The sequence below is a fragment of the Osmerus mordax genome, chromosome 26 (assembly GCF_038355195.1).
Source record: "Osmerus mordax isolate fOsmMor3 chromosome 26, fOsmMor3.pri, whole genome shotgun sequence".
Classification (NCBI taxonomy): Eukaryota; Metazoa; Chordata; class Actinopteri; order Osmeriformes; family Osmeridae; genus Osmerus; species Osmerus mordax.
The window spans coordinates 533,967-553,127 of record NC_090075.1 but is presented as its reverse complement, the minus strand read 5'-3'; the positions used below and the strand labels follow the sequence as shown (position 1 = coordinate 553,127).

At 51.0% G+C, this 19,161-nt stretch overlaps 3 protein-coding genes across 8 annotated transcripts in view; all 3 read right to left on the bottom strand.

Moving 5' to 3' along the window:
- The window catches only part of ryk (receptor like tyrosine kinase), a 120,742-nt gene that overhangs the window by 68,321 nt on the left and 33,260 nt on the right, over positions 1 to 19,161 (bottom strand). The gene's annotated exons all lie outside the window — the stretch shown is intronic.
- klhl30 (kelch-like family member 30) lies at positions 142 to 4,802 on the bottom strand. 5 transcript variants are annotated; one of them, XM_067229944.1, is made up of 9 exons: positions 4,315 to 4,647; positions 4,102 to 4,142; positions 3,155 to 4,001; positions 2,689 to 2,872; positions 2,355 to 2,441; positions 1,671 to 1,826; positions 1,301 to 1,489; positions 948 to 1,093; positions 142 to 804 (listed from the first exon to the last, which is right to left on the bottom strand). In XM_067229944.1, the coding sequence occupies exons 3-9, from the start codon at positions 3,926 to 3,928 to the stop codon at positions 556 to 558; spliced, it is 1,785 nt and encodes a 594-aa protein (XP_067086045.1). In that variant the 5' UTR covers positions 3,929 to 4,001; positions 4,102 to 4,142; positions 4,315 to 4,647; the 3' UTR covers positions 142 to 555. The 5 variants fall into 5 exon arrangements, with proteins under 5 accessions (XP_067086045.1, XP_067086046.1, XP_067086044.1 ...); XM_067229945.1 differs by lacking the exon at positions 4,102 to 4,142 and having other exon boundaries at positions 4,315 to 4,436; positions 4,544 to 4,647; XM_067229943.1 differs by lacking the exons at positions 4,102 to 4,142; positions 4,315 to 4,647 and adding an exon at positions 4,692 to 4,802.
- espnla (espin like a) lies at positions 5,234 to 19,156 on the bottom strand. Of its 2 annotated transcripts, XM_067229491.1 has the most exons (12): positions 19,007 to 19,029; positions 18,456 to 18,965; positions 17,635 to 17,825; positions 16,082 to 16,268; positions 15,755 to 15,937; positions 15,181 to 15,312; positions 8,299 to 8,463; positions 8,024 to 8,182; positions 7,804 to 7,941; positions 7,569 to 7,727; positions 7,159 to 7,323; positions 5,234 to 6,945 (listed from the first exon to the last, which is right to left on the bottom strand). In XM_067229491.1, exons 2-12 carry the CDS (start codon positions 18,747 to 18,749, stop codon positions 5,464 to 5,466), a joined length of 3,255 nt encoding a protein of 1,084 aa, XP_067085592.1. In that variant the 5' UTR covers positions 18,750 to 18,965; positions 19,007 to 19,029; the 3' UTR covers positions 5,234 to 5,463. The 2 variants fall into 2 exon arrangements, with proteins under 2 accessions (XP_067085592.1, XP_067085593.1); XM_067229492.1 differs by lacking the exons at positions 18,456 to 18,965; positions 19,007 to 19,029 and adding an exon at positions 19,061 to 19,156.

The window sequence follows — 19,161 nt, the reverse complement described above, 5'->3', positions numbered from 1 at the left end:
TCGTTATCAGGCTTCTGCTGGATAACGACCAATTAATTTGAAGCAGGTGTGTTTTAATGTTTCACAATCTTAAAAACGTTGTGATAAACATTGTTAATAGTTTAAATTAGCACATTCAGATACATTGACTCAAAACAAGAATATTTTCTACAAATATTTATTGACTCCATTAGGGATCCTAAAACACAAACACAACAAAGTGAAAACATGTCCTTGCATCCGAGGCAGGTTACAGAAGGTATAAATAAACACATCTTATGAGCTCCACACAAATACCAAAAAAGAATAACGAAATATGAGAGCATGTAGCAACCTGCTATTCTGGGACACAAACCCCCTGATGATGTCCACAATAACTCTGCATGCATGTAGCGCAGACAGGGGCAGCTGGCACTAGGACCCTGAGGCCCAAACACTGTCCTTCCTAAAGGCCTCATCCTCGGGTCCAACCCCTCAGTCCTCATCCACAGTCCTGCTCCCTCAGTCCTCATCCACAGTCCTGCTCCCTCAGTCCTGCTCCCTCAGTCCTCAGTGTTCATCCTCAGCCCTCGTCCGTCAGTCCTCATCCACAGGGAAAGGTTCTGGCCACTGGGCCGGGTCCAGGAACACAGAACACACCCCGCTGTAGAACCAGAGACGAGGGAGGAAGCTCTCCACCTGCCAGGAGTTGGAGGCTCGGTCGTAGGCCTCCACCTCCACGCCGTAGTCCCCCTCCATGCCCTTCCAGTGGCCCCCTGTCACGTACAGGTGGCCGTCCAGAACCACCAGGCCCCCGTTCTCGTGGAGCATGTGCAGGAACTGGACCTGGGGGAGACGGCGGAGGCCGAGACACAATCGAGGCAGTGGAGGCAGAGACAGGCACAATGAGTTAACAGTCGTAGAGTTGTGATGACTGTAGACGTGGCTCTGACAGAGACTGGATGAAAGGTGATCAGTGCTGAGCTCACCTTCTGCCACATGTTGGCCTCAGGGTCGTACAGGTACACCTTCTTGGTGTTGTCAGCGATCAGGTAGATGAGTCCATCCACCGAGACAGAGCGAGGAGAGGAGAGATACTTGGGGATGAAGGGAGAGCAGATCACACTCCAGCCGTCTGTCACACACACAAACACACACACACAGACCCACCAGCACGCAGGGGCAGAGAGGGTCAAAGGTCAAACTATCCCTTATTTATTTTGATCTCAGATTAGACACTGAAAGTGAAATGTGGAGTGATATAAAATATAAAAACGACTATGTGCTAACAGGACAGATACGTGATGAGAGGAGTGTTTTGAATTCGACTGTTCCTGCAGACCTATGACAGGGTTGTAGCACTGCATGGTCAAAGCGTTGTACTTCACGGCACAGGAGCCAATCAGGTACAGCTTCCCGTGACACGCCGTGGCAGTGAAGTTGGTCACGTATCTGAGGGCAGGGCAGGTCATACCCCAGGTGTCAGTGTAAGGGTCGTAATGTTCAACTTCCACATAGTTCAGTGTTGTGCCTATGAAGAGAGAGAAGGTGGGGAAAGATACTGGTAACTGATAGAAGATGGATCTTCTACTGACAAAAACATGAACATTTCACATACAGTCGATCCACCAGCTGCTTGGGCCCAGACAGACCCAGAGCTCACGGGGGTCATGGACGCTTCTCAACATCTCAGACGTGGTTCATCCTCTCACCTCCGATGACGTAGATTTCTCCGTTGAGCGTCACCGAGGTGTGGTTGGTCCGGGCTCGGAGCATGGGGGCCACCTTCGCCCAGCGGCCCTCCCTCGTAGTGTACCTCCAGGTCTCCGTGGTCGACCAGGTGTTGGTCTGGGAGCCCCGCGAACCCCCTGGGAAACCAAAGAGGGGGGTTACCTCCAGTCAGAATATGCTACCAGAGGGGGGTTACCTCCAGGGTGGATGTGAGGCAGAGGGGGGTTACCTCCAGTCAGAATATGCTACCAGAGGGGGGTTACCTCCAGGGTGGATGTGAGGCAGAGGGGGGTTACCTCCAGGGTGGATGTGAGGCAGAGGGGGGTTACCTCCAGGGTGGATGTGAGGCAGAGGGGGGTTACCTCCAGGGTGGATGTGAGGCAGAGGGGGGTTACCTCCAGGGTGGATGTGAGGCAGAGGGGGGTTACCTCCAGGGTGGATGTGAGGCAGAGGGGGTTACCTCCAGGGTGGATGTGAGGCAGAGGGGGGTTACCTCCAGGGTGGATGTGAGGCAGAGGGGGGTTACCTCCAGGGTGGATGTGAGGAATAGGGGGGTTACCTCCAGGGTGGATGTGAGGCAGAGGGGGGTTACCTCCAGGGTGGATGTGAGGAATAGGGGGGTTACCTCCAGGGTGGATGTGAGGCAGAGCTCCAGAAAAACCCACCTGTGACGTAGACGTCATTATTCAAAGAAACTAGTGAGTATCCCCACTTGTTGTAGTTGGGGAAGTCTGCAAGCTGATGCCACTGTTCTGAGGAGAGAGAGAGAGAATGACAGAGAAATAAGTGAATAAGTGAGCAGAGAGATAGCAGGGAGATAAAATTCAAGTGCAAATCAAATAGAGAGACAGCAAAAGGGAGAGAAAGTGTGAGATGAGGTGAAAGAGAATGAATTAGTGATGGAGAGAACTCAGAGACTACTTCGAATAACAATGGATCTCTTGTCTGTTGGTGAACAAACAGCACCAGTCATGGATGAGAGAGAGAGAGTGGGTTTACTGGTCTTGGTGTTGTAGAAGCCACAGTTCCTGGGCAGCAGTCTGGGGTCTCTGTCTTCATCCTCATCTTCATCATCTGAGTCGTCCAGCGAGCGGCCCCCCATGACGAACAGCACCTCCTGCAGGTTGGGCTGAGGACTCTCACTGCCAGCCTCCACCACCTCCCCGGGAGCCAGGTTCATTTTCTAACAAGGAGAAAGAGTGTCCACACAACTGAATAAAAAAACATTGACCTGGTTTTGTGGAGGAGAAAAAAAAAAGTCACAAGTCTGAAAGGTTTCTGAGTTACATCTACTGTGGTACAATATGATGTAGTTGGAACCTCTGTATGATTTACATATAAATAGAAATCTCTAAATAGAAGAACTAATCCAAACCAAAAACTCTTGTTTCCAGGTTGCTCAATCTCGATGTTGGTCTGTCTTCCTGCCTGCCTGCCTGCCTGCCTGCCTGTCTGTCTCACTGACCTCTCTGTACAGCCTCTCCACAGCCTCCCTGCAGCAGTCGGAGCTCTGCAGCAGGCTGTCCTTCAACAGGGTCTCCCCCAGGTACTCCAGGGGCAGGAGGGCCAGCCTGGCCAGACCCAGCAGCTCTGGAAGGCTGTCCAGCCTCGAGGCCTCTGCGTACCGGACCCAGATCAGCGCCGCCTCCACCCGCGACCGCTCCGTCCGGGTCTGCAAGGTCTCGTTAGCCAGGCATGCCACCAGCCGGCCCTTCTCCAGCAGCAGGAACTCCTCTCCCTGCTGCACCGCCTCAAAGTTCTCCAGCAGGAAGGCCCAGGCCTTGGCCACCACCTCTGGGCAGCCGTGGAGCTCCCCGAACTCTAGAATCCCCAGGCAGTTGGTGGCATCGATCTGATTCTTGAGGTACCGGCCGCACACCGCCCGCACCGCCTGGAACTGCAGCTGGCTGGAGGTGTGCATGAGCCCCTCCACGTTGCCCTGGTTGATGGTCAGCTTGCCGGTGTAGGCAAAGTCCAGCAGGGTGCTCAGCACATCTGGGTCCACGTCCTGCAGCTCCACCCGGGCCGCGATGCTTTCCACAAAGTCCCCAGAGAACATGGAGCGGAAGTAGGAGCTGCAGAGCGCCAGCACGCCACGGTGGCAGGGGAAGTCGCGGCCTCGAGCGCTCAGGGTGACGTCCACCAGCTTGGGGTGAGAGCAGAGAGAGCGTAGCCCGTCCAGGACGCTCTGGGCGTGGGTGGACTGGCAGAAGTCCAGGTCGTCCACGTTACGCACCATGGTGACGCCGTCTGACCTTTGAACCTTGACCTGACTGTCTGGTTGCTGAGCGGGAGCGGAGCCTGGTGTCTACCTAGGGACACGGGCCACAGAGAGGTCAAGTTATGGCAGGTGTGTGAATCTACGGAACATTTGTTGTTAAAACAGACAGTGGTTGTTGTGGGATTACAAACCACTGAAGTCTGGATCATTGGGAGCCCTGCTTTATCATTCGCTGATCACAAAAGTTCAGTCATGTTAGTGCATCTGGACGGGTCAAACTAAAGAACATTTGAGGGCAACAGTGTGGAAAATAGGTAGCAGACAAAGTCTGTATTTCCTCCTAAAATAACTGGTTGATTAGTTCTTATGTATTCTGAAATGATCAAGAGTAAGTCATTTCCTACCTTTAGTTACAGTGGAATCTGTTCACAATGTTCTAATGACTTGCTACCAGTAAAGTCTGAGAACACGCATCAGGTTTCCACAACAACAACTTCTAGACATGAGGAATCATCTGTTATGCCTTCTGGACAAATGTGAAAAAAGCATGAAACAGACCAGAATAAGCGTAACTTGTTAGAGGTCGAGTATTCAATCCTTATAGAATTATATAATTACAGTCTGTTTACTCACGGTCAGTGGTGTTCGTTTAGCTCCAGTCACAAATGAGGTTATGATGTTTCTCATGACATCTATCTCATGAATGTATCTGGTTCTCATGAATTCACATTTCCTAACTTCAAAACAACCCCAAAATTGAAAAGAGAAATGACAGACTTACCAGAGATATAAACACAAGCAGTATTTGCTCATAATTCCGGTAAAAGGACCTTTTAATGTTTCAGGAGTTGGTTACAACAACATGCTGTTGGCAGTATGGCGGAAGACTTCTGCCAAGTCATTGGGACAGACCGCTTGTCTTTCAGCGCGCTATTTTTAGTCGCTCGAAAGCCAGGGGGACTCAAAGTCAGATTCCAACCAGCGTGGTTTTCACCCTGAACACCTGCTGTTAAAGGAACAGTCCCAGGCAATTCAGACAGGACATGGAGGATGTCTAATGAGTTAACTGATACCAGGGCAAACATAAACACACAACAATATCTTTCGTTAAGTAACACTGCTGGTGAGACGCAGTGCGCCCCGTGACTTTATGAGGGCCAAGATGTGTGAGGTTATTAACGCTGGTTCACAACATAGCGCTATGTCTCACGTCACGGCTAAAGTAAACAACAGACTTGGCTACAGCTGAGACAAGTTTCTGTGTTCATAAAAAAAAAAAGTATGAAGAAAAAAATGACATTTCAGTATTTTCTTAATTGTTTATTGTCATAGTTGTTGAGCTCTTTACTCTACCCTCTTTGTCAGGGATTGGACATGTTGAACACTATCTAGATGCTTTTTATCTTACACATTGCAAAAACAGCTGAATATTCACACTCAGAAAAGACACATTTACAATACACCTAGCAATCCATCGTTTCCAATAACTTGATGTCAGCTGACTACAAATTATACAAAAATATCAAAAAAGATAAAACAGATTATCACTAATACTATTCAAAATCAAAAATCTCTGCCTCTTTCTCTTTCCAGAAAGCAAAACTCCGGTCGATGTACTTGCAGATCTCGTCATTGCTGAAGCTGGAAATGTCCGTTCCTGTCTTCAGCATGCTTTCGTCAGGGGTCGGCGTTTGAACGAAGACCTTGGGCACCTTCCTGACCTCTGGCAGCGACTGTTTCTCCTGCACGCTCGTCTTACTCTCCCCATCGGACTCAGGAGCATTACCGAAGAACTTCACCTTGAGGTCCTCAAAGCCGTCTTTCCACTCCCGGTTCCCGGACTCGATGTCCTGCACCACGGCCTTGTGGAAGTCCCTGACCGTCTCCCAGGTGAAGCGGCCCAGGTGGTCGAACACTTCGAAGCAGAGCAGGTGCCTGACCTTCCTCTCCTCCGCTGGCAGCTCCTGCTCCAGGATGTGGAAGTACCCCAGCATGAAGAGATCCAGGGTCAGGGTGTCGTACTCCACACAGGTTCCGTTCACGCGCGGCAGGAACTGCTCGGGGGAGAAGAGGGCCTGCTGTTTGTGGAGGCGGCGGACCTGCCTGGATGGGACGGTGGAGGTCATGTTCCTCCAGTTGTTCATCATCTTGTTGACGGCGCTCCGCTGCTTGAAAAAGTGTCCCATGGAGCTGTTCTCCATCATCTTCTTGGTGGGAGAGCCTTCCACGCTGTGCTTGCGCTCCACTCCTGTCTTCTCCCCGGCCACGCCGCCGTCCGAGCTTGACTTCCTCTCTGCGGCGTCCCTGCTTTTCAGGGTCACAGTGTAGGCCGACTTCTTCCAGTGGCCGAGGAACAGGACCACGATGCGCTCCTTCCTCAGGCTGGTGGTCTCTCTGACGTTCACCACGTTCTCCTCGTAGTCTCCACCCGAGTCGCTGTTCTGCTCCTTGTGCTGCTCCTCCCCCCTCCCTCCCTCCTCCTTCTTCTCCTCCTCATGCGTGGGAGGCGACAGAAGCGACTCACAGACCGTATCCTCAGACAGAGACGAGCTCTCGCACTCAAAGGTCGACTTCAGGTTCCTCACCGAGACACCAAACTGTTGGATCTCGCTCTCGATCTTCTCGCGGCTCTCCCTACGGCCCCGGTTGGAGGTCTGGCGCTCTGGGGTCTGACCGAACACCGTCACCAGGTCCGTGTTGGGCATCTTGCAGTACGGCTGGTCCGACAGGTTGGTCATGAGCAAGGACATGCTCTTCACGATGCCCGAGATGCGGTTGCACCACACCGGCAGCGAGAGCTGCGCGTTGACGGAAATGTTGACGATGGGCGCTGGCAGGATGTGCCTGAGCTCCTCGGCCAGGCGGGACAGCTCCAGCTCATAGCCCTCGCAGTTCTTCTGCATGGACACGTTCTGGATCTGGTTCTCCAGGTAGATGAGATCATCCTCAGTCAGAAGCTCCCCGAACGGACCCAGGATGGCGTTGTGGGCCTGGGAGTACCTCCAGCTCACCTTGGCATACCTGCTCCCGGACTCCTGCCAAGGAGACCAACACTGGATCAACATACAGAACGTGACCAAGTAGGATTTCTCTTCTGATACGTAATGGCGTGGTATGGAATAAGCACTGGACCAACAACAGGCTTCTGCATTTCTATCTCCTCAGGGGGCTGATGCACAGCGAGGCACCACACAGCACAGGAAGAGGAAAGACCTCCGAAACCTCGAATCACCTCTGCTGCATCTCACCTTCCTGCGCTGGTCCTCCTCGTCCAGCAGCCGGGCCTGCAGCTGGCGCACCATCACCTGCCGCTTCCACTCTGCGATGGGCCGGCCACGCTCGTCATGGGTGGGCACCAGGTAGTCAATGTCTGACAGGTTGGCCTCCTCCGTGGGCAGAACCACCATCTTGCTCTGTGGGAGGAACACCACTTCCTGTCAGTATCAAACCCTCCACTTCAGTTCACAAACAGGAAGACTTTGAAGAAGGAAAGTAAGATAGATAGCACGTCAAATTGTCACGAAACACGATAAAAAATACTTATGGTTTAAGCCCTACCCACTTCTGGTTTCTATCTGAATACAGATCATTTTGGGGGGGTAAACAGATAGAGATAATGGCATCTCTGTACACCTCTACTGGTTTCTAAAGTACTTACGACTTGTCCAGTGAAGGTTCCCCCAATTCCTGAATCCTTCAGAGAGGTCATGGACTTGATATTGTTCAAGAGTTTCTTATCTCCCATGAGGCCTTTAGAGTCACCCAGCATCATCTTCTGAGGCAGGATGTTAGATGTCTTTTCAGCAGGTTTGCCAAGCTACCATAGTAAGACGGAACAGCCAGTTAGATTTGATCAACAGAATATAAACAGGTCTCAGATTGAACGTACTGACCTCTTGTGCTGCACTGATCCCTGACTTCAGAGAACAGATGGATTTCATATTAGTGAGAAGTTTTTTATCTCCCAGGAAACCTTTCTTGTCATCTTGCGTCACATTCCGGGGCTGAATCTGAGTTGTCTCTGGAGCCGACTTGAAGATACATGTAGAGAAATATTTGTTAGAGTGAAGGAACTGAATCTAAAGAATTGGATCTCAGGTGGAAAGTAGTTACCATTCGTCTTGCAAGAATGTCCCCAGTTCCTGATACCTTCAGAGAATTTATGGATTTCATACTGGTGAGAAGTTTTTTATCTCCCAGGAAACCTTCCTGGTGTGAGAGAGGGGGGGCTGTGGGGTATCTGGCCTGGGGAGGCTCCTCAGACTCTGGTTGCTAGAACAACAAGAGAGCTTGTTATGCCTTGATATGAGAATGAGATAATAAAAAAGGATAAAACCGGATTTAAGTTTTTTTTTGTTTGTTTTTGTTGGTTGAAGTGTTCTTCAAACCTTTAAGCTCTCCATATCTCTACCACGGCTGTGACAGTCCCTTTGTGGGTCGCTAAGGCGATGGTAGTAGTCCCCTTTGCTGGGTTGCCAGGAGACAGCTGTCTTCCCCCTCACTTCCTCCTCTGCGGGGTCTGTTTCCTCAACGGGCTGATCCGCAGCGAAAGGCTGTGCGACACAGGAGGAGAAAACACAGTCAAGCTCTGGAGGGAGCGTGAGACACAGCTGGGTTCGAGCAGCTCGTCCTGGGTCCAGGACGGAGCTGGCACAGGTTCACACCACCACAGGGAGGCTGAAGACATGGAAACATTTACATCCCCCCCTTAATGAACCTGTAACATCCTAATGGACTCCATGCAGAATGCATATCAAATGTAGCTCTCCAAGGACAGCATTAAACACACACACACGCACACACAACATCAAAGGCAGGGCTGCTGCGCTGCTGCATGCTGTTGTGCTCGGCCTCCTCGCACAGCACTTTGATGTCCAACACCAAATATGCTGTGACATCGCTCAGGCAGGGAGGAAACTTCCCAGAAGTTGTGTAATACATCACAGAAGTTGTGTAATACATCACAGAAGTTGTGTAATACATCAACGCACAAACAGAGAACAGGGGATTGAGGGTGGGTGGCGTGAGCGGGTGGAGCTGCGGGGAACCAAATCCCTCTGCGACCTTCTCCTAACAGTTCAGCGTCCTCGACCCCTCTGCTCATCTGAGGGTTTCATGAGGTGCATTTGGTTTTCATCAGCACCTTCTCCTAACAGCCCAGACGTGCTTACAGCCTACTGGTCTCTCCTGCTCACAGCCTGCTGGTCTCTCCTGCTCACAGCCTGCTGGTCTCTCCTGCTCACAGCCTGCTGGTTTATCCTGCTCACAGGCTGCTGGTCTTTCCTGCTCACAGCCTGCTGGTCTCTCATGCTCACAGCCTGCTGGTCTCTCCTGCTCACAGCCTGCTGGTCTCTCCTGCTCACAGCCTGCTGGTCTCTCCTGCTCTGATCCTCCCTCTCCAGCTCCAGGCCACACAGACGTGGAACAGCCAGAGCAGCTTAGAGATGAAGCCTCACTTACAGTGTTGCATAAAAACAGGCTTAACGCCGTCAGGAACCCATCTTACACTGAGCTACAAACTGCCAAGGGTCCGGCCTTGTTTGGCCAACTGATTAATTGGCAGTGGGCAGCGGTATAGACGAGAGTACATACAGGTACTGTAAATGTAGAGCCACTTAATTCTTCATGGATAAACAGCATTCCTACTTATTACCATCAACATTAGCTGTTAAGAGTAAACACATGTTTTTTCAGACACGATTACACCCTGTCCAGGTGTCCTAAAGAGAGGCCACTCTTTGACACGCTAAATCAAGTCCAGTACAGCGAACCAGCGTTGTACGATCCTGATAAGGAGGTTTAAGGTGACGGATCGCCACGTGGAATGTATACAGTAAGGTGAGAGTCCTTCATAGGAGCTTCCAGATGTAAATACATGTCTTTTCACACCTCACTGATCTCCCAGGGTGGTGGTTCTACACACCCAGGAGGAACAACTCACATCCATCCTGAGAACACAATTCATATGTTAACCACATAACTCAGTGGTTAGAGCATTGGATTGAGGTCACAGTATCAAATCCCCCCTGTACCTCACTTTGGGTAAAAGCAGCTACTTAATGAATATATTTGTAGTACTTTGCTATTATGATGTTATTACTGTCCAGCTGGTGATCCTAGCTGCTGGAATGTATGGAGCTGATGAAGCCTGATTTCACCAAAATCAAAATCAAAGCAACTATTAAGGAAAGACCTCCGATCCCTGTCATCAAATCTGAATTATTTTAGCCGCAAAGCATTGATCTTATTTGGTGCGTCAGATGTTGTACAACCCCAATTCCAGAAAAGTTGGGACGTTGTGTAAAATAAAATAAAAAACAGAATAAAATGATTTACAAATCTCATAAACCCATTATGTTATTCACAATAGAACATATAAAACATGTCAAATGTTTAAACTGATGAAATGTACAATTTTAAGGAAAAAATAAGGTCATTTTGAATTTGATGGCAGCAACACGTCTCAGCATCTGTTGTATCAGACACAAAAGGGACAACATTCCTCTCCCACAACTCCAGCAACTGGTCTCCTCAGTTCCCAGACAGATACAGACTGTTGTTAAATGAAGAGGGGATGCTACACAGTGGTGAACATGGCCTTGTCCCAACTTTTTTGAGACATGTTGCTGCCATCAAATTCAAAATGACCTTATTTTTTCCTTAAAATTGTACATTTCATCAGTTTAAACATTTGACATGTTGTATGTGTTCTATTGTGAATAACATAATGGGTTTATAAGATTTGTAAATCATTGTATTCTGTTTTTTATTTTATTTGACACAACGTCCCAACTGTTCTGGAATTGGGGTTGTAAGTGAGAGATAAGTTATGGTGCAGATTCAGATGGCTTAGAACAGCAAATAACAATCCTAACCCTGACCATAAAATATGAAATATGCCTTTAATTTAAATGTTTTCAATTTCACGTCAGATTATTAAAGTACTTTCTATTTCATATTTAATAAAAAGCAATAATGTATATGTATTGGTGTATTTACTTCATGATTTTGTGATTAACTGTGTGATGTCAGTATAGAAAACTCTAATATTCATTTAACAAGAAACACATGTCCTATTGAAGTAAACCCATACATGTAACAGCGACACATAAAACAACAGCACAACCCAGATCAAAAATGCTGAGACAAACACAAACACAAACCTCAAACAAACCAATCCACCCTTCAGCAGCTCTCCTACCAGCCTGCAGAGCCGACTGGGAGCAGCAGCAGTCTCCCTGGCGTCTCAGCGGTCCAGACAACTCCTCCGTTCCCGGGACAACAGGAGTCTAGTCTCGGGACACAGTCTGTCGATCAGCCTCCTGCCGTTTGACACCCTCATCAACAATCGCTCGTCTCTGACACTAACTACGACGGCACCAGGCAATAAACAATAAACTCTGATCGGAGAATGCCGTTAATTATTAAGAGATGGGATTGGGTGGCTGGTAATGTCACTAATGCAGGGACAAACCAATGTCCATGTTGTGGCACAGAGAGGTAACAGAGGGAGGCTGTCAAAGCAGCCAGAACAGAAACACTTTATCCTGAGAAACACTTTATCCTGAGAAACACTTTATCCTGAGAAACACTTTATCCTGAGGGTTAGGGAGCTTTTTCCACTCACGGCCGGTGAGTGGAAAGCTCCGCTATACGCCTCCGAGATTTCTAGACATTTGAGACGATGGGGGGGAATGTGTGGTAGTTTCACCTGGTCCAGGGTTAGGGTGGGTCTCGGTGGGTTGACATCTAGTTTAAGAGCGTCTGTGAAACCCTTTGTGAAAATGTAGAAAAAGTAGAAAGGTCTGTTTAAAAAGGCAATTTAATCAGATTTGAACTGAGATGTCTCTCACGTCAAGTGGGAAAAGCTGCTAATTACATTAAGGGAGGTATGAGTTAATAGTCTGGTAAATCTCCTGTTGACATTATGCCTGCAGCGATGAGGAGAGATAAGCAGCAGATCCTGTATCAGAGAAGCTCATTAGCGAGAATGAGCAGTTCTGAGGACGCAGGCGGCTGTTGTGACAACTATCCACCGCATCCTGCAGGATCAGGTGGCACACACACGGGATGTACCTCCACAAAGAACGTTTCACTTCCTCCAGTCTGAGCTCAACCAGCTGACCTGCATCCTCCCAGGCAATACCCCGACCTCCGGGGAAACCAGGAGGAAACCGGATACAGCACAGAGGAAAACCAGGAGACCGGACAGCTGAAACACTTTCCACCTTTTCTCAAACACAAATCACATTCGATATCCGAGACCTAGAGCTGAAAACAGAGAAATCATAATTCATTTAGAAGACGCTTTCATCCAAAGTGAAGTAGAGATGAGGATTCAAACCTGCGACCTCTTGATGTACTGAGCTACACCCAGAGAGAGTGAGACAGGTGAGTGATGGACAGAGTGAGACAGGTGAGTGATGGAGAGAGTGAGAAGGGTGAGTAGTGGAGAAAGTGAGACAGGTGAGTGATGGAGAGAATGAGACAGCTGAGTGGTGGAGAGAGTGAGACGGGTGAGTGGTGGAGAGAGTGAGACAGGTGAGTGGTGGAGAGTGAGACGGCTGAGTGGTTGAGAGAGTGAGACTGGTGGAGAGAGTGAGACAGGTGAGTGATGGAGAGAGTGAGACGACTGAGTGGTGGAGAGAGTGAGACGGGTGAGTGGTGGAGAGAGTGAGACGGGTGAGTGGTGGAGAGAGTGAGACGGGTGAGTGGTGGAGAGAGTGAGACAGGTGAGTGGTGGAGAGAGTGAGACAGGTGAGTGGTGGAGAGAGTGAGACTGGTGAGTGGTGGAGAGAGTGAGACAGGTGAGTGGTGGAGAGAGTGAGACGGGTGAGTGGTGGAGAGAGTGAGACAGGTGAGTGGTGGAGAGAGTGAGACGGCTGAGTGGTGGAGAGAGTGAGACGGGTGAGTGGTGGAGAGAGTGAGACGGGTGAGTGGTGGAGAGAGTGAGACAGGTGAGTGGTGGAGAGAGTGAGACGGGTGAGTGGTGGAGAGAGTGAGACGGGTGAGTGGTGGAGAGAGTGAGACGGGTGAGTGGTGGAGAGAGTGAGACGGGTGAGTGGTGGAGAGAGTGAGACGGAGCCTCCCCAGTAGTGATAAACTGCTTCATCAAAGGCTGTGTGATTCTACCAAGATGAATCTCTGGGGCTGGAGCCCCTTTGTGATGTGAGAGATGATGAGGGTTTAACCAGAAACAGCTTGGGCCCTTCGGTCCTCCGCCAGGCTGAGCTGAGAACAGACAGGCTAGATCCTTACCCCCCTCTAGTGGAGACGATCAGCTTCAGATCCGAGTTGTACTTCAACCCCCCAGAAGACTGATCTCTCTCCCATCCAGTCGCTGGTAAACTTCACGGCCTATTTACAGGCTTTGTTATTGACAGACAGCTTGGTCCTTTTGACCAACAACTGAGACAATGACAACTCAACTGGAAGAGGATCTGTAAGTAGATTATATATATATATATATATATATATATATACACATTACTGCTATATACAGTACATGGAGGCCAGCTTAAGGACGATCCAAGCTTTTCTGGAAACAACAGCCCTGCTTACAGAAACTTCCAAGTCCTTGTTGTGAATGGAGAGGGGAAGTTGTAGATGAGTGTAAAATAAACCCGGCGTCGCCAGCTGTTTATTTGATTGCAGCTGTTTGAGAGAGGAACTGAGAGAGCCATGCCCAGGGAGGGCGACCTTCTCTGGGAACAAACCAGACATGAGGAGAAGCCAAGCACGCAACCCTCTGGACGCAGTCCCAAACAATCCATCAGAGTCACAGTAAGGACATGAGGCTGTCGTGCCGACACTGTAGAAGCGGTCGAATGCTACAAAGTGAGATTGAAGCTTGCGAACGTGCCAGAACACCAGAAATGTGATTACAATATGACACCTTCACCTCTGCGCTGCAGAACAGGAAGTTACTTGGGATAGGAAATCCTCCACTGTCATGTGACTAACAGGAAGTAAACATTGTGTTAAAACACAAAACTCAGACAACAGCCTGTACTCGTCTCTGACAGACAGGGCCTAAACCCTGACAGACTGCATCTCTAATTTTGAGTTGCAGAGTAACATAATACTGTAGATTATACCACACACACACTCTGGAGTGCTCACTTTGAGTGACAGACTTGTCACTTCCAAGCTCTGGAAAATAACATGACACACAATCAAACGAGTGTTTGAAGCCAATGACATCCTGCTCCCCAGGCTGCATGGAGGGATAGAGTTGCCCGCTTCCAGGCATCAGAACGGTGAAAACGCTGAAACCGAAGCCTGCAGATCTCGTAACCCCACCGGCCCCGGGCCCTCTACCTGAGCCACTACAGAGAGGTAACCGATAGGCTCTCCTCTCCCAGCGGATCCATCCATGTCCCACAGCCAAGCAACCCCGCGGCTAATTAGCTCTCCACTAAGGAGTGAGGGAGGGGGTAGGTAGAGGAGGAGGGAGGGGTGGAAAGAGGGAGAAAGAGGAGGGAAGGAAGGAGGAAGAGAGGGAGAAATAGAGAGGGTGAGAAAGAGGGAGGGTTACTCTAGGTATAGCCTAGCAGCCTCCAACTCATCCTCAAATAAAATATATGAACACTTCTGTCCTCTCCCCTCCTCTCCCCTCCTGTCCTCTCACCTGTCTGTGTCAGTCCACAGGGATATTCCTAGAATGTGGCTAACAGGTTAATGGGGGTCAGTTTGTTGACAGATCGGTCTGAGAAAGGTTTTCTCTCATTTTTTTGTTGCTTGTTCCGCTTTTCCATGAGAGAATCGGTTAATCTGTTTTTCATCTGCGTGTATAATAACATGGAGAAGGGGGAAAAAAGATTCTGTTGCAAATCAATGAACCAACATTCGATCTTTCCAAGAACAGAACTGCATCTCAGGTCTGCGTCTTCCTCTCTGCTTTCAGGACGAGGCTAGGTGCAAAAGGTGTCAGCCCTGCAATATTAATTATCCAGATTAAGGAGCGTCTTGCTTACACACACAATACAAAAGAGTTTCAGAGTGTTTTCATCTGCAACCGAACCGTCCCCGCCCGTCATCTCCAGAACACGGGCTTAGCAGCTCCCTGAGCTCCTGGCCTCCCACCCGCAACCTCCCTCACTCACGTCTCTCAGACTGACAGGTGAAGTTGAGAGGAAAAACAGGTCAGAGAAACTTCTCTCTCTCCTTCCCTCTCTCTCTCTTGGTGCCAGGACTAGGCTAGCTAGCAGGGTGACAGGATGACTAGGGACTTGGTACCAAGGCTAGGTAGCATGGTGGAGGGAGCTCACACATCTCTCGGCGGTGCGCAGGACGCTGGCACAGTCGTAGTGCCCGTTGTACTCAGCCAGGTCAGCTGCAGTGAAGCCATCGATGTCCTGCACCGACGCCTCCACCTGATTGGCTAACAGGATCCTGCAGCACTGGGGAGGGGGAAACAGAGCCAAACAACATTAAAATAAGTTTACATTCACAATTATTTCTTATATTCTATTTATGTACAGAACATACTATATTGTAGGGAATTCCAACCCTGTTCCTCAAGAGCTACAGTCCTGTAGGGTTTTACAGAAGTGGACTACAGGACTGTAGTTGTACAGGAGGGCAGAAGTGGACTACAGGACTGTAGTTGTACAGGAGGGCAGAAGTGGACTACAGGACTGTAGTTGTACAGGAGGGCAGAAGTGGACTACAGGACTGTAGTTGTACAGGAGGGCAGAAGTGGACTACAGGACTGTAGTTGTACAGGAGGGCAGAAGTGGACTATAAGACTGTAGTTGTACAGGAGGGCAGAAGTGGACTACAGGAATGTAGTTTTCCAGGAACAAGGAGAGTTCTGCTGGAAGGGCAGGTGACACATCGTACCTCCAATTCCCCATTTTCGGCAGCGTCGTGCAGGGGTGTTCCTCCCCAGCGGTCCCTGGTGAGGGCGGCCCCCATGCGGAGCAGCCTCTCCAGCACGCGATGGTGCCCCCCGCAGGCTGCGAAGTGCACTGCGGTGGCGCCCTCCTGGTCCTGGCTGGAGACACTCAGCTCTGTGAAGTTGGCCTACCAGAGAGAGGACATGGGGGCAGGAAAGGATCAGAATGAGCGCACACACACACACACACACACACACACTGAGACACACACACAGACCAGGGGAGACCAGGGGTGAGACTAGGGTGCAGTCCAGGGGGGAGGACCACTCACCAGCCAGACCACCAGTGCCAGGTGGCCCATGCGTGCGGCGGCATGCAGGCCTGTCATGCCGTCCCTGGCCCTGCGCTGCACATCCGCCCCGCAGTCCCTCACCAGGTACTCCACCACGTGCAGACGGCCCTCCTGACACGCCAGGTAGAGGGGCGTGGCTCCCAGGGCTGTCTGGCGGTCCACACACCTGTCAGGTGGGGGGGACAGGGTGACTACGGGGGAGGGATGTCCACGCTTAGATTCTTAGCAACTGTTATGTAACACAGAGGTCGAAAGGTCAGTGTTGACTCTCTTCTGTACATGTTGAGCTCTGGTGGGTCCATCTCTGCGTCACGGACATGTGATAGACATGGTGCCAGCCTGCATTATTCAGGCACTGCTGATGGTCACATGTGATGCTGTGACCCTGTCAGTGTCATGCAAATACACCTCCTTCCTTCCGGTAACTCAGAGGGACCAGGCTGACTATGTGAGAACCTGACATGAGCGGAGACCCATCCAGGCCTGACGGTGTCTGTTACAGGGGGAGGGGGGTGAGGAGGGGAGGAGGGGAGGGGGGAGGAGAGGGAGGGGGGAGGGGAGGGGGGAGGAGAGGGAGGGAGGGAGGGGGGGGAGGAGGGGAGGGGGGAGAGGAAGGGAGGGGGGAGGGGGAGGGGAGGAAGGGAGGGGGGACGGGAGGGGAGGAGGGGAGGGGGGAGAGGGGAGGGGAGGGGAGAGTAGAGGGCTTTCTGGTGAAAAGATGGATTCTTCATTAATACTCATTTTGGTGGTTCTTCAAACTGTCAAAGTGTTACATGAACATGCCAGAGTATCTGGAAAAGACAGACTTAAAAAAACACAAAATAAAAACACTACACTAACAAATATTAGTCAAAATCAAGTGATGAGTTGTAATCAGTGGGGTGTAACTAAAAAAAGAGTTTAGTTACACTTGATTTCTGGCCTAACCCAGATCGATCTCCAATGTTTCCCATTGTGATTAGGAGTAAAACCCCGGGGTAGTTCGATATGTGGGTCATGCTGCTCTGCCCTGTCCTCTCCAGATCCTCTTCTCTTTAATTAGGCCCAGGTCTAGTGGCACTGTCACGGTGCCCTCACACACGCTGATATATCTCTGCTGTTTCAGTGGGGCACGGACGGATGAAGCTTGAGTGTGTGTAGATCTGTGTGTGTACGTGTGTGTGTGTGTTCCCCATGCCCTGACGATCATATGTCACGTCACCCAGGGCCAGGTTAGTGTCACAGGATAGCCCCGGGCTTTCTCTGTGGGTCACAGGAGTCATGCGAGGAGTAAACATGCCCCTAATCCCGTAGAGACACTCTAGTCCTCAAAACAAACCGATCTAAAGGTGTCTGGATTATTATCAACTGTGGTTTCTTTTACCATCTTGAATATGACCTCATCACCAGACACTAGTTATGGGTGATCTCTGCTGTACATTCTACATTCACTCTTAGTAGGATGATTTGGATAATACAACGTTGTCGTTGTTTGAGCTGGGTTGACAGACTCTCTGCTTTGAAGAGAGAGAGAGGGGGGGGGGGGGTGTTACCCAGGGGCCTGGTGCAGCAGTAGTTTCAGACAGGTCAGGTTGCCCATGGCAGCAGCGTAGTGGGCGGGGACAGCCCCGCACAGCGTCTCCGCCTCGGCCACGCCCCCGGCAGACAGCAGCCAATGAACGACTTCCGCCCGGCCGAACCGTGCCGCCAGGTGCAGAGCTGTGTTACCTGCTGCATCTCGGTCCTGAAACACAGGAACCATGACAGTCTGGAGAACACAGAGGAACCATGACAGTCTGGAGAACACAGAGGAACCATGACAGTCTGGAGAACACAGAGGAACCATGACAGTCTGGAGAACACAGAGGAACCATGACAGTCTGGAGAACACAGAGGAACCATGACAGTCTGGAGAACACAGAGGAACCATGACAGTCTGTAAAACAGAGGAACCATGACAGTCTGGAGAACACAGAGGAACCATGACAGTCTGTAAAACAGAGGAACCATGACAGTCTGGAGAACACAGAGGAACCATGACAGTCTGTAAAACAGAGGAACCATGACAGTCTGGAGAACACAGAAGAACCATGACAGTCTGGAAAACAGAGGAAACATGACAGTCTGGAGCAGTGGCGGTCCTGGCACATTTGGCGCCCCGGGACGAAGTTCACCCCCCCCCCCCCCGGGACCCTGATTCATATCACCTCCCCACCTCTCCTGCCTCCTTTCCCCACCCAGACCCTCCCTCCCTCCCTCCCTCGCCCAGACTGACCCCTCCCCCCAGACTGACCTCCAGCCTCCCTCTCCCCAGACTGACCTCCAGCCTCCCTCCCCCCAGACTGACCTCCAGCCTCCCTCCCCCCAGACTGACCTCCAGGCTGCAGCCTCCCTGCTCCACCAGCCACTCCAACTCGCGGGCGTGTCCCGTGGCGGCGGCATCGTGGGCAGGGGTGGCCCTGTTCCGGGCTCGGGGGTCGGCCCGCATCCCCAGCTCCTCCACCAGGAGGCGCAGCACCTCCAGACGTCCGCAGCGTGCCGCGTGGTGCAGAGGCCCCGCGCCCTGGAGGTCCATGATGTCTGGGGAGACGCCCCCGGAGGCAGCGAGCCCCCGCAGCACAGACAGGTCCCCACAGCCAGCTGCCTGTAGGGCCTGGTGGAGCACCATCCTCACACCGGCTCACTGTGCCTCTCACTGTGCCTCTCACTGTGCCTCTCACTGTGCCTCTCACTGTGCCTCTCACTGTGCCTCTCACTGTGCCGCTCACTGTGCCTCTCACTGTGCCTCTCACTGTGCCTCTCACTGTGCCGCTCACTGTCCTGCTGTGAAGCACAGGACGACTGGAGGCTCCGGTCCCAGGCTGCACTCTCTCATACACACACGCTCTCGTACACACACGCTCTCATACACACATGCTCTCATACAAACATGCTCTCATACACACACGCTCTCATACACACACTCTCTCATACACACACCTCCTCCCCGGCAGGTAAGCGACACCGTGGTGGCGAACAGCTGGCAGCCGGGCCGGGGGGCTGGGGGGCGGGTCAGAGCCAGTGAGTCAGAAAGGTAACGA

Bases quoted from the DNA above. Each gene is read 5' to 3' on its own strand.
- klhl30 (XM_067229943.1), bottom strand. From the start codon at position 3,928: ATGGTGCGTAACGTGGACGACCTGGACTTCTGCCAGTCCACCCACGCC. The intron at 2,873-3,154 runs GTCAGTGAGACA...TCTCCTTGTTAG, and splicing joins TGGAGAGGCTGTACAGAGAG to AAAATGAACCTGGCTCCCGG. The intron at 1,490-1,670 runs GTGAGAGGATGA...CTCTCTTCATAG, and splicing joins AGAAATCTACGTCATCGGAG to GCACAACACTGAACTATGTG.
- espnla (XM_067229491.1), bottom strand. From the start codon at position 18,749: ATGGTGCTCCACCAGGCCCTACAGGCAGCTGGCTGTGGGGACCTGTCT. The intron at 7,942-8,023 runs GTAACTACTTTC...TGTATCTTCAAG, and splicing joins ACATTCTTGCAAGACGAATG to TCGGCTCCAGAGACAACTCA. The intron at 6,946-7,158 runs GTGAGATGCAGC...TCTCCTTGGCAG, and splicing joins AGGAGGACCAGCGCAGGAAG to GAGTCCGGGAGCAGGTATGC.